This window comes from Dermacentor silvarum, chromosome 11, assembly GCF_013339745.2.
Source record: "Dermacentor silvarum isolate Dsil-2018 chromosome 11, BIME_Dsil_1.4, whole genome shotgun sequence".
Lineage (NCBI taxonomy): Eukaryota > Metazoa > Arthropoda > Arachnida > Ixodida > Ixodidae > Dermacentor > Dermacentor silvarum.
Genome location: NC_051164.1, coordinates 109336142 through 109357035, shown reverse-complemented (window position 1 = coordinate 109357035; position 20894 = coordinate 109336142). Strand labels below are relative to the sequence as shown.

At 49.0% G+C, this 20894-nt stretch overlaps 1 protein-coding gene across 1 annotated transcript in view; it reads left to right on the top strand.

Moving 5' to 3' along the window:
- The window catches only part of LOC125941351 (uncharacterized), a 31000-nt gene extending 13049 nt beyond the window's left edge, over positions 1-17951 (top strand). The window contains exons 7-10 of the mRNA XM_049658404.1: positions 2392-2678; positions 9156-9321; positions 13515-13792; positions 16742-17951. Of these exons, the coding sequence (XP_049514361.1) occupies positions 2392-2678; positions 9156-9321; positions 13515-13792; positions 16742-17951 (1941 nt within the window). The remainder of the gene's footprint in view (positions 1-2391; positions 2679-9155; positions 9322-13514; positions 13793-16741) is intronic.
- Positions 17952-20894: the final 2943 nt, after the last annotated feature.

Sequence of the window (20894 nt, the reverse complement as noted above, 5' to 3'; positions counted from 1 at the left end):
AGTATACAAAATAAAAAAAAGCGCACGCATCAATATTGCGGCCGTAAACTGCCCGTGCGAAGAACGAAACGGCGAGCTTTGCGGATTGCGTTTTACTTGGCTTACGCAACATCGCAGTTCCCAGGACCTCTGCTTCGGTCTGATTTCGCTTCAGCGCTTTTGATCACTTTAAGATAGTAATAATAATGTAATAAATGCTAAAATGATTTTGCTTAGTCTCTTTCACGAAGCTATCTGTGATATATAACGATTCTTTCCACACAGCGCTCGTGTTTGTCCTTCATTCACTTCGTCCTTTTTCTTTTCTTTCCGCACTTCGCGGCAAAAATCACGCCATGAACTTAGACCAACTCGCCCTAATCGCTATTCTTTAGATAACTAACTACTCAGTTTTCAGTCTGTTACGTCTAAAAAGTTAACGCCATCGTTCGCATCTAAGTTTACTTCCTTATTTCAGATGGTGTAAATTTTTGAAATAATTACAAAGCTCCTAAATAATTTTTCTCTTTCTTTTTCATAGAGTTTAAATAATTGCGCTATTGTGAAACCTGCGCCTGCGAACTGTCTGCCTCTTTTACGCCTAGTCTCTGATGTCATCGCAGAATGGCAATTAGCAACAATGGAAGCACCCATATACCGTTTCTCGAGCATATCAGGAATAGAATGTTTAGTTCTGAAACTGTGAGGGGATAACTACTTGTCCAACAGTATGGTTGGAATTTATCGCCGCTTAAGTTCACAGGATAAAACCAGAAGTCTCCCAAAGCTTTTATTAATGCGATAGCAAATAAATGGGCGCTCCAATCGCCTTTCGGCCGTCGTTGTGATTTTCCGTATAAAAGTCCAAACACGATGTACCGGTGCCACGACTGTGGCACCGGTACCAGGTGCCACAGCTGTTGAGAGCTTCAACATGCATCAGCAGTGCTTACACGCCGCCTACTGCTTCGCTTGCGATGGCAACAACTAAGAAAATTCCTGCGCTAATCGGCGCAGAAAGGCAACGGCGTAGACGGGCGAATCTCGCTTTGGACCGGCGAGGCGCACCAGCGTGAAACAGAACGCCTTCGCGCGTTCGTGGTGCACGCTGCGAAATCTCGTGGCGCACGCTCCGAAATCTGCTACTCGCATTCCTGAAGCTGAGCGCATCGCAACTCAACTGGCTGCCCGAGACACTACGGAGTCGGACCAAAATGCTCGTACCGTCGCCAAAGCGACTCGGCAGCTGGACGCCGCTCGCCAAGCAAATCTGCAACACAGTCGCTGGCCCGAAAATCGTGCGCCTTTTGCTGCAGCGGACCGTGAGTTCACAAAGCGAACATGCAAAAGCAAAGACACGTTTCAATTTCGTGTTCTGCCGATTCCTATGATTCGACTCTATGGAAAGCATCACGTCTTACACCGTGTGTATGGCACGCCTATAAGAGTTCCTCCCATGACCGCAGACATAGAGCATTCCGAAGCCCGTGGCGACGTCGGCGCCCACCTTCGTCTTCGTGTCAGTGACGCTCGGGCCCGAAGAGAACGTCATCGGCTCTCGCACGTGACACCGATAAATACCAACAGATCTATCACGCGTGATACCTGATAGTTGCACCCGTGTATTACGCATTAAATGCTTTTAGCTCCCGTTATCGTCGACCTACAAGTGACCTTGACCCAAAACGCAGAGCCGTTTTCCGGGCACTCAAACGAGAACATCCGGGCACATTTGCGTAAACAAAACGAGGTCATCCGGGCAACCAGTCAAAAGCTAAGAAAATGCTGTCTCTGGGCCCCAACCCTTTGTACAGGACCGCATTGCATACGCTAGTTACTGCCTAAACAAGTTATAAAAAAAAATATTGCTTCCGATTTCTTCCTAATGTTTGTTAACAATATCACTCAACTTGTAACTTCTAGTACGCTGAAGTTGAAATTGTCATTTCCAATAGCGACGTTCATAAGGCAGATACGGGGCACCATGCATACACTTTATTGTCATCTTTTGGCGCTGAGGCAGGGTTGCCTGTGCTCTTTTCAACGCTCGCGGTCCGTGAGTTCCGCAGCGTGGGTTTTGCGGTGCCTCGAGTGATGGCGCCACGCTGCGTGACCAAGTAAAGCCGGTAGCGTCCAGCACGCCGTGGACACCTACCTAAGGCCGCACATTTGCAGCCGGCCACTTCGACGCGATAAGATAAGTAGCCACAGACGCTGAGCGCGCTGCACTGTTGGAGAGAGAGAGAAAGCACTTTATTTGCACCCGTCAGAGAGTATCGGGGACGCCATATGGTAGCCATTTCATGCTTACATCTACTCTCTTTTATCAAAGCTATATCCATCAGGTGATGGCTCATAAATAGATGCCCGTTGATAGCTTAAAGCAGTACGAGTTGCCTACGATGGCCGCAGACGCAGGACCTTCGGAAACCCGCGGTCATTCCGCTCTCGAAGTTGGCGACGGTCGGTGGGTCGCTGTCCCCGCACATGTGGTCGTCGGCGCTGCAGGCGGCGTTCCAGCTGGACCCGCCCGTCACCGCGGACCGGGACTCCCTGCACGTGTCCAACGTCCGGCTGCTGGAGACGCTGGAGCTGCTGTTCGCCGAGCACGGCGATCGCCAGATGCTGGTGGACGTCGAGTGGTCCGTCGGCCAGCTGTTCGGTCCCTTGATCCTCTCCAAGATGGTGCACGTCCTCAGGTGAGGCGCCGTCGTTGGTTGGGACAACCAGGTGCGAGGCATTCTGGCGAGTGTATTGCATCACCGCTTATTTCCAAAGCCCGACGTTTCATATCGTTGTCCTGCTAAGATTGATTGACTGATTGATTGTTTTATGGCGCAAGGTCATCTGAAGCTATAGAGTATCATGGCTAATATATTGACGATATGCATAGGTTAAAATGCTTCATATGTATTGTGAAATCCGTTTAAGTGCGTCGTTTAAAATGCTAAAATACATTGTCTCGGTAAGATGATATATACCAATGGATGTATCTGAGTTGATAGCTGCTAAATTTCCTGAGCGATTAAAGTAAGTTAAACCGGGTGGGGCTCGAGTTTTGGTAATTACAGCTCCATGAAACCAATTGAGAGACAACGAAGCCAGGGAAAGCATATAGGTGAAATTTTTCGATCAAAGAGTATGAGCCGATAACTAATACCCGTCTATAGGATCAAATCAAATCAGTTTATTATTATTATTACATCGTATGTTAATGACAGCATATAAAATATACAGACGAGGGTCCCAAAGTATAAGACTGCAACGGGACCCTCGATGAAGGTTACAAATAAATAATACAAGGATTAGCAGTAGTGCGAACCAGTGGAACAAATTTATGAAGTAAAAAATAACATTAGGCATAAATGAATAGAAAACATCAAAATGCATGAACACAAAAAACAACAGTAAGCATAAAATTCTCGAATGAAATTAAAGAAACTTTAGATTTAACAGACATAGGTAAGAGAGAGAGAAAAACATTTATTTAGACCATTCAGATCGTTGATCTTGAGGACGAGTGGGTGGTGTCCTCATTCCAGGACTCCACTGGCCATGGCTGCTCGACGTACTTGCTGGACGAGAGCTTGTTGTCCCGCCAGGGTATCGCCGGTCAGCTGTACCTCCCACCGCTCAAATGACGTGTTAGGCGTCTTTAAATGTTGAGGTTTGCCCCCGCACCCCCACGAGATGTGAAAGAGTGTAGGGCGTGTGTCGCCGCACCAGGGGCAGATGCCGCGATATGTTTGTGGGTATATTTTGCTGTATCTGTGTAGGTTGGGGAATGTGTTTGTTTGGATAAGTCTGAGGGCTATTGCCTCTTCAGTGCTGAGATTTTTGTGAGGGGGAGGATAAATCCTGCGGTTGAGTCGCTGGATTTCGAGTCGGTCGCAGTAATTTGATGGCAGGGGCACAAAGGTAAAGGAAGGGGATTGATAAGACGATTGGTTTTGCCCCGCTCGGTTAATTAGCGCTCGAGCTAAGGCGTTCGCCCTTTCGTTCCCCTCCAGTCCCGCGTGACCCGGCGTCCAAGTGATTTGATGGGTTTCTTGTAGCCTCGGGCCTAGAATTTGAGCCGCCAGCACCGGTGTTCGTCCGTTGGTAAAGTTTCGGCAGGCCTGTTGCGAGTCGGTAACGACATGAACTTCCCTGCCCACCCTGTCATGTTGTTTTATTACTAGCGCTGCGGCTATGGTCTCAGCCGCAGCTGGGTGCTCTGCCCTGACGGAGGCCGCGAGGGTTAAGGAGTTGTCTCTCCCGTTCACGGCGGCTACCGCGAAGAGGCCCCCTGCGGGGTACGCCGCCACGTCCACATACTGTACGTACGGGTCACTCTTGAATTGTCGGCGCTGTCTGTTGACCCGCGCCTTGCGTCGTCCTTCGTGGAGTTCATGACTCATGTGCTTTGGTATGGGGTTCGCCGTGATCTTGCTTCTGACCTCGGGCGGGAGTGATCGTTGCCCATCGAGGGCACGAAGCTCCGTGGCCGTGCCGGTCCGGTGGAGGATGGCTCTGCCCGCCGTGTTCTGTAGTCTGGCTTTTTGCGAAGCCATAACCGCGTCCGACAGCTCAGCGAAGGTGTTGTGGATGCCGAGAGCCGCTAACCTCTCGTTTGAGGTGGTAACAGGGAGACCCAGGGCCGTTTTGTACGCGCCTCTGATGATGGCATCGACTTGTTCTTGGTCGCGTTTGTTTAGCGAGTCGTAGTGATACGGCATGCTAAACGTTACTCTGCTGATCACCAGAGCCTGGACGAGGCGGAGCGTGTCCTCTTCTCGCATGCCCTTGCGGCTTCTTGTTATTCGTTTGATAATCCGCGAGATCTGGTTGGTGGTGGACCTTAGGGTTTGGATGGTGTGGGATGCTTTCAAGTTGCTCTGGATCCAAAAACCCAGAATCCTAGTCTTTTTGCTTTCCGTGATCTTGTGGTCCTCTAGATAGAGTTCGATAGGGCCGGGTGACTTATAGATTCCTCCTCCGTGAACCCGTATCACCTCGGACTTCTCGGGTGCGCAACGCATCCCGCTCGCTGCCGCAAATCTCTCCACGGCCGTCGCGGCCTCCTGAAGGGTCGCCTCCTTTTGCGCGAGGGAGCCCTTGGTGGCCCAGAGCGTGATGTCGTCCGCGTATAGGGCGTAACCGAGGTCCGGGATCTTCCGCAGCTCTTTGGTCAGCGCTAGCATCGCGATGTTGAAGAGAATCGGGGAGACTATCGCCCCTTGCGGCGTTCCTTTGTTCGGCACGTCGATCGTATCCGATCGAGTCTGGCCTATTCCGATGGTTGCCGTCCGGCCCGTCAGGAATGATTTGACGTAATTAAAGATGCGCTCTCCGCAGCTGATGTCGTTCAGTCCCTTGAGAATGGCCTCGTGAGAGATGTTATCGAAGGCCCCTTTCAGGTCGAGTGCGAGCAGGAGGTGTTCTCCTCCCTTCGGGATGCCCTTGAGAACTTCTTCCTTCAGGATTAGGAAAGCATCTTGCGCAGAAAGTCCCGGCCTGAAGCCAAGCATGGTGTGCGGGAAGAGGTCACCGTCCTCTATGTAGTGTTGGAGGCGAGCTCCGATGACCCTCTCGTACAGCTTGCCGAGGCACGAAGTCAGCGAGATGGGACGTAGGGCGTCGATCGCGGGCTTCTTGCCTGGCTTGGGAATGGTCACGACTTCCGCGTGTTTCCACTCGTTCGGTACGTGGCCCTTGCTCCAGAGTTCCTCGTTTAGGTATTCGGTCAAGTCCAGGATGTGCTTCGGGCTCAGGTTTCTAATCATGGCATTGGTGATTTTGTCAGCCCCGGGAGCAGTGTTGCGCTGTGAGGCTCGTGCCGCGGCATACACCTCTTCCTCCGTGATCGGAGCGTCCAGTTCAGGTCTTGGTTCCCCTTCGTATTTTAGGAGGCAGGGTCGTATGGGGTCGCTACCCAGGTATCTGGTTTTTAGGGTGTCAATCAGATCCTGGTCATTCCCGGGGAATTTGTGAGCGATTTCTTGAAGTGTCCGACTGGTTGTCGCTTTGGCCTTGTCGGGCTCGATCAGGCAACGCAGGATGGCCCACGTCTTCGCCGTACTCAGGGTACCTTTGAGCGAGGTGCAAAACTGGACCCAATTTTGCTGCGTCAGCTCGGTCGCGTAATCTCTGGCTTCTTCTGTTATTTGAGCGATTCGTAGACGGAGTTTCCGGTTTAACCGCTGTCGCTTCCACCGTTTGAGGAGGCCCTCACGGGCTTCCCACAGGTGTAAAAGCCGGCGGTCGACTTCGGGTGTCTCGACCGTGCGCTGGATGGTTTTGGTGGTTTGGATGTGGGCGTCTCGGAGGTGCTTCATCCATTCCGCTATGTCCGTTATACCGCTTTCGGGTGGGGGGTACTGCCTGTACGCCTCCCAGTCCGTGAGCCTAATTTCTCCAATTGTTCTCTTGAGTTTCGGGGTGGACACCGAGATGCTGAGGATGTAGTGATCGCTGCCCAGTGTTTCGCCCAGGTGCGTCCATGAGTATTCTCTTACGTTTTTGATAAATGACAGGTCCGGAAACGTGTCCCGACTAACACTGTTGCCTACACGGGTTGGTTGGAGGAGGTTGGTTATCAATTCGAGGCCCGTCTGGTCAACCGCATCGATGAGCGACCTCCCCTTCTGCGTGTCTTGTTGGTAGCCCCAAGCCGTGTGTCTAGCGTTCATATCGCCCACCACTACCAGCTGGTTGCAGCCAGCGGCTCTCGCGCTGTCGTAAATGATGTTGCGGAAGTCGTCCTTTTGAGCCCTCGGCGGACTGTACAAATTCAAGATGAAAGTGCTACGTCTACCCCTCTTTTGCGGGAGGACTTCCACTAGCACGTGGTTAATGTCATGATGTTGATAATGTTGTCCCACGGCCGTCACCGTTTTGTGAACTAAAACCGCAACCTTTGGTGATCCCACGTGTCTAATTACGTAGTAACCCCGTAGCTTGATGGGCTGGTTCCCGACCTCTTGAAGGCAGATGACGTCGGGGGGGTATGGGTGGTTTTGGATGAAGAGCTGGAGCGAACTTGCCTTCTTGTTGAAAGAGCGACAATTCCACTGCCAGATCTCGAGGTGTTCGTGGGCGCTGCGTGTGGTGTTAGCCATTGCTGACGTTCATGCCGCCGCCGTCGCAGTTGTCGGCGTCGCTGACGTCACCCGTATTGTTTGTGCGCCTGTAAGCCTTGACGCGTGTGTTGTTGTTCTCGTCGTCAACCCGCTTGCGCGATTCCACAATGTGATCGCACAGAAGGATGATGATGATTTACCGTAATTGGTAGAAACCCTAGGTAACAAAAAAATATTGTTAGCAGCAAACCCAGTACAGTTGTAATTTACTATAAGATCTGAATCAATGAAATTGATGGCAAGTTGATTTGTTAATTGTTTATATAACAACAAAATTAGACTAAACCGAAACAAGTTATTGATAGATAAGATGTTGTTGCAACGAAGAAGAGCAGTGGCGCTGACGTCGCGAGGACAGTGAAAAATAATGCGAATGGCTCGATTTTGTAAATGCTGAAGGGATGAAAGATGATACTGATAAGTATTTCCCCATGATGCGATGCCATAAGGGATATGATAATGAATAAAAGCGAAGTAAAGACAAAACAGGGTCTGATGGGAGAAATGTGAGCGTCCTTTAAGCAGTGCACGAATGCCGAATGCTGCCATCTTTCTAATGTGAGCAATATGGTTAACGAACTTAAGGCTAGTATCGAGTTCAACGCCCAGGAATGATGCACTATCACTGACACTTATGAAATGCGAGTCAATTCAGATGCCTGGCAATGAGGTTAACTTACGTTGAGGTGATTTAAAAATAAGAAATTTGGATCTATTTGGATTAATAAGTAAATAATTTTCGTGGCACCACTTGGACACGCTACATAGGACATCATTTAATTTGACAGCGACAGCATTAATACATGTATCACCAAAGGAAATAGTGGTATCGTCGGCATATAAAACGCAGTCAGCCATGTGTATGCAGTCCGGAAGATCATTGATGTAAAGTAAAAAAAAGTAATGGACCAAGTAATGAGCCTTGAGGCACCCCTTGGTTAATTGTTTTAGTAGCAGAGAAACAGCCAGATATGTATACCGTATGCTTTCTGTTCAGTAGATAACTTTTTAAGAACTTGGGGGCCGGACCTGAAATACCGTATGCTTCGAGTTTGTTAGACAGGACGAGATGATTAATGGTGTCAAATGCTTTTGTGACGTCCAAAAAAACTGAGCCAACTACGCATCCTGAATCAACAGAGCGCTTGATATAGTCAGTCAGGGAAAGCAGGGCAAGGTAGTGGAACTTCCTTCTCGAAAACCCAATTGGCATGGCTTCAGTAGATTAAATTTTTGCAGGTATTTGCTTAGGCGAATTATAAATAATTTTTCGATAACTTTACTAAGGGATGAAAGAATACAGATGGGGCGGTAGTTGGAAACTGACAGTCGGTCACCCTTTTTATATACCGGAATAACTTTAGCTACTTTCAGCGAGTTAGGAAATATTCCATTCTTGAACGCAAGATTTATAATTACAGAAAGTGGTTCACAAATAACATCAACTGCAAGTTTTAAGTGCCGGGCTGAAATTTGATCTATACCGGGGCTGGTCTCTTTAAGATTTACAATTGCTGTCGACACATCAGCAGGTGTCACGGGAAAAAGAAAGAAGGAGTGGTCAGAACGAATTAGGTTACAATGCGAAGTGCTATGTTCTTGACTGAAAATTTCGAAAAAGTAGTTACTAAACGCGTCAGCAACAGTGTCAGGGCTGTCATGTGTAATGCCATTATATATTACTTTCTGTAAAGGTGAACTATGTGGTGAGCGATTTAAGAAGTCGTTCAAGAGCTGCCATTGTTTCTTAGAACTGTTTGTGTCATTAGATAATTGAGTTTCGTAATATGTTTTCTTCGCAGTTTTTAGCAGGCATGAAAGAGTGTTGGAATGCTTCTTATAGCGCGAAGCTAAAGCAGCGTTAAATGGTGATAAAGCTGGTATACCGCGGCCTTTGACGCTCAAAATTCATTTGACTTCGAGGGGGAGGTCACACAATTTCTCAAAACACCCGCGCACTAAGTGATACTGATACTCGTTTATTCGGCACATAGCAGTAACCTCGGTTTCACGTTGTGTCAGTGGACGCTGTAATCGTGTTGAGCTCGTTGACAGGAACGACCGGTACACGTCGGGCTTTCTGGAGCGACTGTGCGGCCAGCACGTGGAGTCCGTGTTTGGCTACGCCCTGGCACAGTACGACAAGGAACTGCGCAGTACCGAGGAACGGGAGAGGCTCTACGAAATGCTCGGCGTCATCAAGGACACCGCCGTGGAGAAAGTGCGTTCGTGATCGTTTCATTTATTATCACCTTGAAGGCCCGAAGGCAGTACACAAGAAGGGGGGGGGGGGGGGGGGGGGGGGGGGGGGGCAATACAAACATGTGTAAGAGTGGTTGCATACACATAAAGCTAAAAAAAAACATTGTTGATATTGTGCGACTTGAAACAAGCAAACATTACGAAAGTAAAGAAGCAACGCGGCATACATTCGCGACAAATTTTTTCGCGAAAGTTTCATACATACGTAGAGTACTGTACATAGAGTTGCTGTAGCTATGTTAATTGCACCAAGAACTAGGTCAGCGTTTTTCACCAGCAATTGTATCAAGTAGTCCTTTATTTCGGCTCAACAATGAATGACAAACTTTTCATGCGTAAATATGAAGAAACTGTGGAAAGAGCTGGTTAATACATTGTTTTAGGTCATATCGCTTTTCGTTGTTTTCCTTTTCGGGTTTTTCATTTCCGGGCCGTCGCGTTATCTTTGCGTGCAAGCTCGAGCGGACCTGTTTCGGCGGACCACCCAAACGTGACGCCACCGCCAAACTGAATTCTTCGAAAACCGAAGCATTACAGAATGCGGCGTTTGACCACGAAACATGACCTCAGAGCGCGCGGAGTGATACATTTTGATTACCGAACTTCTTGCATAGCTTCCTCAGCGTTGCACGCTAAGTATGAAACGTTGTATATAGTCAGTCTGCCGAGATGTTTTGAGCAAGGCCAATAGGGATGGCGACGTGAACTGGGTGCTAGCGCTTTGAAGGGACGCGAAGAAGTGTACTAAAAAGAACTGTATTGGTAAAACGAGCTTTTGCAACAGCAAAGCGACCGCTCTCACTCCATATCAATTCTACGGAAAGACGTCACGTGGGGCAAAGTTTCGTGAAAAGAAGGAATTGCCATCCACCCGACAATTATAGCTGGAAAGCTACGAAGGAAACCCGCGGAGGTTTCTCACAAAGGAAGCTTCGCAGTTCATAAAACATTTCTTCTGGTCCGGATATTGAAGCCGGGCCCAACGCCTTTTTGGGGCCATCGCTGTACCATCTGAACTAACCAGGAAGCTAGCAGATCGCAGGGTGAGGCCGAATTAATCAACCGCTCCCGGAAAGGCTTTGGTCCCGGGTTCGATTCCCGGACCAATTATTCAACTGTAGTTTCGTGCTATTCTGTTAGCCGGATGACCACTCTTAGTGTGAGAAAAAGCGCAACTGCAGTGAAATTTAACTTTGGGTAAATTGGTTACATATGCGTAGCCTATAACTTTGGCAAAGTTGCAGGGCGTGCCTTTGTTTAGTTTGATTATGATCAGCCTTTAAGCAGCACCTAAGCAGACGACGCGTGCACCTGGTGGTTAGCGGACGTGACGTAAATCCCGGCATGTTGCCTCCGAGATTTTTCAAGGCGCCGCGGGGAGCCCCTGCAAGCGCCCAATCTCGGAGGTAGTGCTGAGGAGCCCTCGGATTGTTTCTCGACGTTCATGCGCCACTTCCGGTGAGCGGTAATGGTGGCGTTTCTTTCGCTCTCTTTCTCTATCTCTCTCTCTCTCTGTTTCGGTATCAAAACGTCTATTGTGAGCTTTTCGTGACGCATCCACTGGTATTACAAGCGTAAAATTTTGCACAGAGGCTGCTCTAAATTTATCTATACGCTCTCGGATACTAGGCTCTTTACGCGGTCGAAAAGAAAAAGGGGTGGCGATGGTGCCTTGAACTTCCGCACTAGCTTGGCGTGACGTTGTATATTTTGACAGCGTCCGCTCCAATCGAGGTATTTCTTCATCTGTAATGAAGCACTGTATTGCATTCTAAAGCAACCAAAGATTAGTTCTGGTGAGTTACGAGGTCCTTGCCTCTGCCCAAACGGCCCAAATGCTGAAAGATACTCCTAATTCTGTGACGTCACACTGTCATATTGGCGCTGCATGCACTTCGTTGCGACATATTTCTCTTTTTTGTTTTTGTTTTTAGAGGAAGTACTGCCTTCATTGTCTCTATTAATAGGCTGTGCCTTTCCACGAAATGAATAATTATGGTTCTAAAAGGGCCACTCTAAACGGAATTGTGGTGTCTCTGGAGTGGCGCCTCTAGAGTGGCGCCTGAGTTTGACTTCCCATAACCGCGCTATGGATTATGAGTAGGGTCCTTCGTTTTCCGATAAAACTCGATAACTCCTGATTTTTGCCCCCCGAACAAAATGAAGAATCGTGTGAAACCTGATTTCTCCCCGATGTTTGTGATTTCGTAAGGTAAGATAATAACTGTAGGTTTTACAAAACCTATGAATTCTCTAAGCCTTTTGTGAGCAAGTGTTCAAGATATATATATATATATATATATATATATATATATATATATATATATATATATATAGAGAGAGAGAGAGAGAGAGAGAGAGAAGTTTTCGTTTTGGGGTCAGCCATCTTCTTGGCTAGTGCTCGTCTCTGCCGGTGCAGTACTTGTTGCTATAAAGGCCTTGTGTTGCACGTGACAATATTATTAAGTTATAGGCCTCGTTTTCGCTTAAGTCAAGAGAAAACCGACACATACCTGTATAAAAATAAAATGTATTCAGCGCCTCCCGGCCTTAGGTGAATGAAAGCTTTTCGCTTTTTTTAGTAGCGGCGTTTACATGAATTCGCATTGCATCACATTTCCACCGTGTCGCATACATGTTAACGGCGGTAACGCGCTTCAAAGCGACTTAACGCAGTGCTGAAGTTGTTCTGCGTTGCGAACGGTAGCTGTAAGGTTTAGAGGGCACTTACCCGATTACGTTACGTTCAAGAATCGCAATTTCTCCGGAAAGGTGAAACATTGATTGCGATAGCAAATTATTACATAGCAATACGTACTAAGGTTCGTAGTTTTATCGGCCGTATCCATTGCATAATACATTCGCTCAATAATAAACAAGCATGGTGTCACGGCGTAAATGCAAAGGTAAATAGATCTTACTCGATGACCGCGGACACTCACTGCCAGGACGCTGGCGTGATGAAGAGCGGCAGCAGCAGCGGCGAGCAAGTTACCCTTCGTGCTGCCTCTCGCTTCAACGCCAAGTAAGCGCGCGGGAACACAGCGTACACGAAGCCATCAGCCTTCTCAGGCCGGCTAGCCTTCGAACCCACCCCAGATGACCTCCAAGAGCGCGCGGCCGCGCTCAGCTGAGTCATAGCCACGCCCGGAGTTGAAGCGAAATCAAGTCCTCCCCTGCCCCCCCCCCCCCCCCCATCCTCTCAGCGCTAGCACATCTCCCTGCTCCCACCTTGCACGTGCGAAAAGTCGGCGCGCACTCTCCCTGTTTACCTCCCTTGAACACCAGAGACTACGCCGCCGCCCATCATATTTCTCGGCTCACCCTCTCATGTTGTCCCTCGCACCAACAGCACAGGGCGTGCGGCCGCGATTTTATCGCACCTGGACTTTATACGGAACACAACAAGTCGGCGCGCACTCTCCCTGTTTACCTCCCTTGAACACCAGAGACTACGCCGCCGCCCATCATATTTCTCGGCTCACCCTCTCATGTTGTCCCTCGCACCAACAGCACAGGGCGTGCGGCCGCGATTTTATCGCACCTGGACTTTATACGGAACAACACGGCGATGGTGACGGTAATAACGGAAATTCACCTGGAGTGTCCATGTAAGTGCTATCGCAGTAAAATGGATGGCAGATTTGTCTAGTTTGACGTACCATTAATTTTGTGCATCCTGTCCTGCGAACCAGTAAAACTGAGCAACATACAAGAACTAAAGGTCCTGCGGGACCTAAGATGGACACGGAAATGCTCCTAATGCATATAATAATATATGTCAACAAGGCGTTGTAAGATAAGGAAGAGCATCACACATCTTGCAAAGGATGCATCCATGCCTGTGTGCACTACTATTTGTACATATTTTCCTTTGTTAAAAAAGTGCCGAGAACAAATTCGTCTATGTTTTATCAATTATTTGGACACTGAATACAAGTTTTCGCAGTCGTCGCGAGGTTCCGTATGAAGTCCAAGTGCAATGAGTTCGCGTCCGCGCATCGTATGCTGTAGGTGCGAGGGAAATCATGGGAGGGTGAGCCGAGAAGGATTGGAACTTGATGTGCGCCGTCTTCCCGCGCACGCGATAAAAAACGGGGGTTAGCAAAGCCCTTGGCGATCTCGGCAAGCAAGCTCATCCGTTGTTCGCAGGCGAGCGGCGCCGTGTCGATCGCGTCGCCGGAGCTGAGGGCGGCCATCGTGAGTCGCGTGAACGCCACGAGGACCGTGGTGTGGGGCGATTCCGTAGACGTCTCGGAGGCCGCCAACAAGGACTCGGCGGAAGAGAGGCAGGACCAGGAGTGGCTCATCTTCTGGACATTCTACGCCAACGTGCCCGTCGACGGGACGCTGTACTTCGAGCGATGGCATTCGGCCCTGCGATACACGCTCGAGTGGCGCAGCCCGCTCAAGCACGTCCTCCTTCAAAGGTATACACTGGTTCCACCAGCGGATACGGAATGCGATCTCACTTTTGGGTCAGGCATCGTATGTATACAAGAGACAGCATAGCGGTGTGTGTGCGTGTGTGTGTTAGTATTGGTAGGACTACGACAAGACGCTAGTATTGCTACGACTGGACCTAGTTGGTTAAACTCACAACCCAGACTTGCTACTTCGTTGCGTAAAAAAAGATAAGCTAGCGCCCAGGTGACGCAGACATGACGATGCACTACCGCACAAATGTTTATTTTTAGTTAAGATATGTCCAATGTCTCCGTTCTAACGCCTTTATATATGCGACAGGCTCTTATACTAAAGAAGAAGAAGAAACTCTTGTGGTTTCGCGCGGCGTTGCCGTGGCACAAGGATATCGAAACAGCGGTTGACGTCGAAGAAAGGCAAGCTTCTTTTTGGGCGCTTTAGTGTGCCATGTGGTTTCTTGTTTAGTCGGCGCTACCTTCAGGATCGGCCCACATTTTTAGACTGCACTCTCTGCGGGATCGACCGTATTTTTTATTTGGTATAAAGCTACACTTTTGATTCCGGTTTTAGGCGCGCGCGCATTGCGCTTGAACGAGCGCATCTGGATTTCATTTCGGTCTTCTTGGGCTATAATGAGGCATCATTGCTCTGTATGTAGCTGTAGGCTAACTTGGTGAGTCTTTTTTGCTCCAAACTTTATTTTTACGCCTTTTCCATTGTCCTACATGCACTAGAAGGCCTCAAATAGTGCTAATTTTGCGATACGAAAGTGGCCGCACACTCAGATATCACTGAACCCCCAAATCGATCTGAAGTCTCTAAAGAAGACCTTGCATTTCTTCAAAAAACAGACGGATGCGCCCGTCAAAGTATGGCTACGATATGCTTATGGCATGGCGGCAGTCAAAATAGAGATATATAAGTCTCCATATCATGTGAGAAGTGTTTCTGCTCCTTTAGGCGAGAGTGCGGGTTGCCTGCAAAAGGCTAACACAGAGCCCTGTACTGTCAAGTGCAGGCAGTAAGACTGTGGAGTCGAGAAGGCGAAGGGTATAGAACGAATACGACGCAAAAGGACGCCGAGCATGCTGATTTTTACCGGTACTTCGCCGAATCCTTTGTATGCGTCCGGAGCGGAGACGCTTTTTCTTTATTGGGATAGCAATTATATGGACACTCCAAACGCATTCTTGCCGTCGTCGCCGCCGTGAGGTTCCGTATAAAGTCTAAAGGCGATAAAACCGTCGCCGCGTGCGACGGTTTTATCGCCTTTAGACTTTATACGGAACATTATTGCACTGCGTGTGCGAGTGAAAGCGTGCGAGGGTGACCGGCAACCGCAGCTTGATCTCGCGCACGCGAGAGAGGACGGCGGCAATAAGCGCGCGACGTACGGGGAGGAGGCGAAGTGGGGTGTGTTTTGCTTTTGCGGCTGCTGCGCACGGAGCTGCCGCGCGGGCGCCTATTTTGAAAGCGATCTGCGATGTGGCCGAAGTGTGCGCCCGCGGGGGCCTCATCTTCAAAGCGATCTGCGATGGGTATAAAGTGCATGCGCCGTGTGTCGGTAGCTTCGTATGCGCTGTGCTTTCGACGTTTAGTTCAGTTCGCGTTGAAGGGAGAGCCAGCGCGAAGGTCAATTCACCTTTGCTCGATGCCGCCGGCGCGCTTTCTCACTCCAGCGTTTTGACGAGCTTCCGCGGTCATCGAGCGAGATGTGTTCATGTTTGCTTGTGCGCGCGTGACACCGTGCTTGTTTATTTAGTTAATAAGCACTTCATACGGCCGATAAATCTACTATCCGTACTTCGTATAGCTGTCTACTAATTTGCTACCGCAATCGATGCTTCGCCTTTCGAGCGAAACTGCGACTTTTTTTTTCTTGCCACCAAAAATTGTAATAGTCACGGCGGCGTCGTGCCCTGCTGAAGAGCCATGTAAATCCTCCTGAGACCCGAACACAACTTTGGGATATAATCGGTTTCGTGGTGGTTTTTATTGTCTAATGTTATGTTATGAACTTGAAAGAAAAAAAAAACTATTTTAAAATTTAAATACTAAGGTTAGAGGCCAGAAAGTGCGTGTCCATGTATGTGAAGAAAAAAAATATCTCCATCAGCTCCTCATGTTTGCTATGGTAAAAACTGCATTTCATTGCTTAAACATCGAGGTGAAGATGGAGCTACGTTTAGTACATTGCCATGTTGCCGCCGCGTCCGGTATTTTGACGAAATCTCAGTGATCTCGAAACACACCTCAGGGTTGTTTTCGGCCGTCTGGGACGACACAGAGGTCTAGAGCAATTGCGGTGGGATCGACATGACAAGAATATGAGTAAACCACTTCTTTACAGTTACAGATGCATCGTACTTCATACCGAGAATGGTTTGCGCAATCACTTCCGAGTGAATTTCGAAAAAAAAAAAAAAGTAGACGGCAATGTACAATGCATTTTGTACAAGGGGTCTTTGGAGGATATGTGTCCCATTTGTCCTATATCCGTAATACTATATGATCTTATGGCATCATATATGAACACCTGTATGTTCACATGTAAATCATATAATCGTATAGGATTATGGTACATGGTATGAACCATGGTTAGGGTGTATGAGTTTTTTCCAACTGGACGGAAATGCAGCGGAGTGGTTGCTAGCAATTCCATCAGCCTGGCGTTCTACAATCCTTCTGTGACTATATCACGGCAGGCTGGTTTGAAATTACGTCAGGCAACCACGTGCTACTACAGTCCTTTTGGAACTGTAGCGCGTGGTTGGAAAGCTTTTGCTGTGCTGTTGTTCATAGTACTTCCGAGCTGATGCTAACGCGCGCTCACGGCAAGTTTAGGAGGCATCGTGGTGGTGCCCAGTGGTTACCTGGTTGAGAAGTTAAGGTCACAACTATCGGCGCAAGAACGGCATTGGTATTACCAATTATTTTAAACCGCGTGTTCGCAGGCTTCGTGGCATTTGCTTGGATAGGCTCGTCCAGTACGACCCCGCTGCGAATGCCGTCGTACTATGCCCGTCGTGTTTGAGCGCGCCGTTCTTCTACGGCCGCGCACAGAATTCTGTGCTGTACGGCGGCCTGGGCTACCTGTACGCGCGTGCGCTGGCCTCGGGCGTGGACTACGCGCCTCCCTTCTGGTCCGTCACCGCCAACGCCACGTCGTCCCAGATTGCAGAGTCGGTGACAGCTAGCGTGGTCGTCAAGCGATTCAGGAGGAACGCGCCCCCGTTTCCCAAGGAGAACGTACCGCATGGCTCGAATACCTCAACACTGAAAGCTGCCTCGATCGACAACACGAAAGTAATCTCGAACGGGCTACCATCGACATCGATATCTCCAGCGCGGAGAGTGCGCGAAGAAGATGGAACGCCTTGGTCCGCAACGCCAGTATCCTCTACAGCAAAGTCGATCCCACCGCTCAACCAGACGTCGGTAGTCGTTGCATCCTCCACGCCTGTGATGCCGGTTCGGGCACAACGTTTCGCCACTGAAGCCGGTGCAGAAGTATTCACGTCGATCGCGAACCAGGCGTCGATGGATCAGACGCAGACGGACATCTGCAAGTCGAGTACCCTATCGCCGGCCCGTGTGTCTCTACGAAGAGTTAAGAGAGGAGCCCGGCACTATGTGACGTCAGGGCGTTCCTCGAGCTCCACGAAAGAACCCTCTCGCCTTGAAGCAGCATGGCCTCCAAGATCGGGCGGCGCCCACGGGCTTTCAGAAGACGGCGGCTTGTCGTCTGGGCCGAAGTTGCCTGCGGTAACGCCGGGCGGCGCGACGTCCGCACGCGTCTCGAGGTTGAGCGTGACGTCCGCGCTTCAGGAGGAGGGTCCCTGCAGCAGCGAGGCTGCCGACGTCTCGTTTCTGGACGTAGCCGCGCTGGACATCGCGTACGAGGCCTTCGCGAAGCTCCTGAGTCGGGGGGAGAACGTACGCCTCAAGGACCTGCCCGAATTCACCACCGAACAGATTTTCTTCCTGACGGCGTGCCACACCCGCTGCGAGCGGGTCCTGCGTCCGGAGATCAGGGTCTGCAACGATGCCGCCCTCAACGTCGGGGCTTTCGCCAAGGCGTTCAGCTGTCCCGCCGGAACGTTTATGAACCCGGCTGTTCGCTGCCCGTTCACGTGGCCGCGTTCCTCGACGCTTGGACAATAACTGTTGTTGGCGTATATGTATATTTTAGATGGCGTGGTCCGCCTCACGACCACGAACAATGCCAGCACGAAAAAAAAAAATGATCGAGGACAACACCTACAATAACAGCACTGATATATTATAGCTTATTTCTTTTCTCGTTTATCCTATGGTTCACGCTTTAAATTGCTGCATGTGGCCTTGTTTGGTCATATTCGTATAACTCTCTACACAATCGATTCTTCGCCTTTCGGACGAAACTGTGACTTTTTTCACAGCGTGTCTAAATATTTTTGTTTCTTGCTTATGTATCGCTAAACACCAGCCATATTTCTTTCTTTGTTTCTTTCCTTCTTTTTTTCTTTCTTTCTCCCAACTTTTGTTTCGTGCTTCGCCCATTGCGAGCCATCTTCACAAACAATTCGCAATCTGTCCTGTACCCGTATCTGCCTGTCAGCTCATTGCATGTGCTAGCAATATAAATGCATGTGACGTGCTTCTTTAGTTTACCTGGCGAAGGAAAGCGGTCACACCTTTTTTTTTTTTTTTTTTTTTTCGTTGCGTATGCTGGTTGTATGTATGCTGGTTGAAAGAAGTCGCCTCTAGGACAAAAAAAAATTGTTAAAAGGTCCAGAACTATGCTGAATTATACTAGCTGTTCAGACTTCACGTTTATTTCAGCGTTCAGGTGCTCCTTGGAAGTTTCACAAATGTGCGTGCTGGCACCCTTAGCTATAATAATATAACATAGAACATAAAGCCAGTTGATGTCAACATAGCAGTAGTAGCAACTAACGTCTCCTATGCTCGTTGAAATTCCTGTGAACATGCTTGCATCATAATGTCGATGAGTATCTTTTTTAGCTGACGTCACCAGGTTCTGGGCATTATCGTCATTATAGCGCAATTGTATTGTTTCAAGTTAAACAAGCCACAGAAAAGGCAGATCAAAAGACGATAACACTTTTAAAAGTAAGTGCCGAGGTGTTTGCATACAAAATGAGATGTAGTTACCTTGTTGCTTCTTTTTACTACTGTTCTGAAGCCAATCGTGTTACCGCTTTTCTGACACAGGTTGCTCGGCACTTACGGAGTACCAAATGTACCGCATAGTACAGTGGGAATCGAAGGCCAATTTAAATTGGCCATGGATGCCTTGCAATCGTCACTAGTTCTTGTGTGAGATTTTCAGCACGCTCCTCTGTAGACGCATGAACGTCATTACAAGTCTGCGTTAAATCGTATAAGCTGCAGCACCGAAGACTGACTGCGTGCGCGTTAGCGGGTTGGTTTTTCTTTCTTTCTGGTTTCCTTTTTTTTGGGGAGCCGACGTTTCGGAAAACTGTTGTTCGCTGAGTTTTGACTTCGTTCTCATTGTTCTCTGTGTGTGTGTTTGTGTAGGTACCGGCCATTTGACTGGCATATTTTCGAGCGCTCGTTTTCCCAAGTTCCACAGTTATTTTATTGCTACGAAGAAGACATCTCCATGGGCAGCGTTAACGGAATGCGTATGCTATAGTGAGCACTTAGTTTTCCCGCTTTCGCTGCGCATGCGTGCGCATGTCCCAAACTTGTCTACTGTTTTAAAGGTTCTTATAGCTTGCAGCAAGGTTCGCGTTGTTGAAGTTGTGTCGCTTTTTTTTTTTTTAGCTTTTTTGCTGAATATGTAACTAGTGAATTACTGGAGAGCACACCTGCCAACCCTCTTAAGTTTCCCTTAAAGTTTACGAATTCGGGCTAATTCTGTGAGTTTACGAATTTTCGTCCAGTTTGACGAAAAATAAATTCTGTTTACTATAGTTTCTTTGATCAATCTCTGGACATATCACAAAAGGTGTGTGCTTAGGGCGAACATTAAAAAAAAGAAAGGTTGTTATTCCCCTCTCCCACCTTTTGAGGTTGTGTTCGCGGAACTTTTTAGGAATTTGAACTTTCACAGGTTTGCACGTATGCTAAACAGTAATTGAACCACCACCTGCATTACCGCGCGAAAGAAAGTTCTCGATAAATCACAAAATTAGGAAAAAATGTAAACCGTTTATAGGTAGCCACTACTCGCTCGTCACACCCGATACGTATAGAAGTCTGGGACTCAAAAAATGCACACGGAGAAGACAACGCCGTTGCTCGCTTTTCACACCGATTTGCGGTCGTGCAAGCAGGGGCATGGCTGGAGCGTGCGTCACCGGTGACGTCATATACAGGCGGCGGGCCGCCCGTGACCCCGATGTATCGTGAAGTTATGTGCCCGGTGCTCTCGAACACCGCAAAATGGCTCCCGGTGGAGCGCACACGCTTTCGCGTCAGTAACAACCTGCAACAGGGCCCGCTTTTTCTTGCCCGCCCCCCGGCTACGGCGGAGGTATGCGCGACCAAAAATTTTCGGGGCGTCGACGCCTGGAGGCAGGTACCAGCCCGTATCATCTTGCGCCCAAATGTTTGCTTCGCTGCTTTTGACGGCTTTTGGATGCGCGTTGCCGCGTCATGTTTCTGCTCTTTGCTCGAGGTGCTGTTGCGGATGTGGATATCGTCGGCGAGACGCGCGCGCACACACAGCCGCCGTCATCTGCGTCGTCGTCTGCTTGCTTTCTGTGCTCGCGGAGCGTGCAACGCTCACGGATATATAGATCGTCTGCTCTCATATACGCACGAACGCGAACACGAACTCAGAGAGTCGTCTGCCTTCCGAGTGACATGGTCGTCTGCACACTGGAGCATCGCCTGCGCAGTTTTCTGTTCGCGGATGTAGTTTTTATCGTCCGCTAAGCGCATGGAAGCGTTTTCAGCGCTCGCGCTTTTTTAGGGGGACCATGCATGCAGCTGTGTCATTACGGATGTCAACGTCTGCTCCAGAGTGCACTGTGCACTTGTATCGCACGTGCCTTAGCACGCTGTCTGCATTAGCCGGGGCACTGGTGCGTGGCAGACGATATGTTGTAGCAAGGCAGACGACGTCGGCCGAGG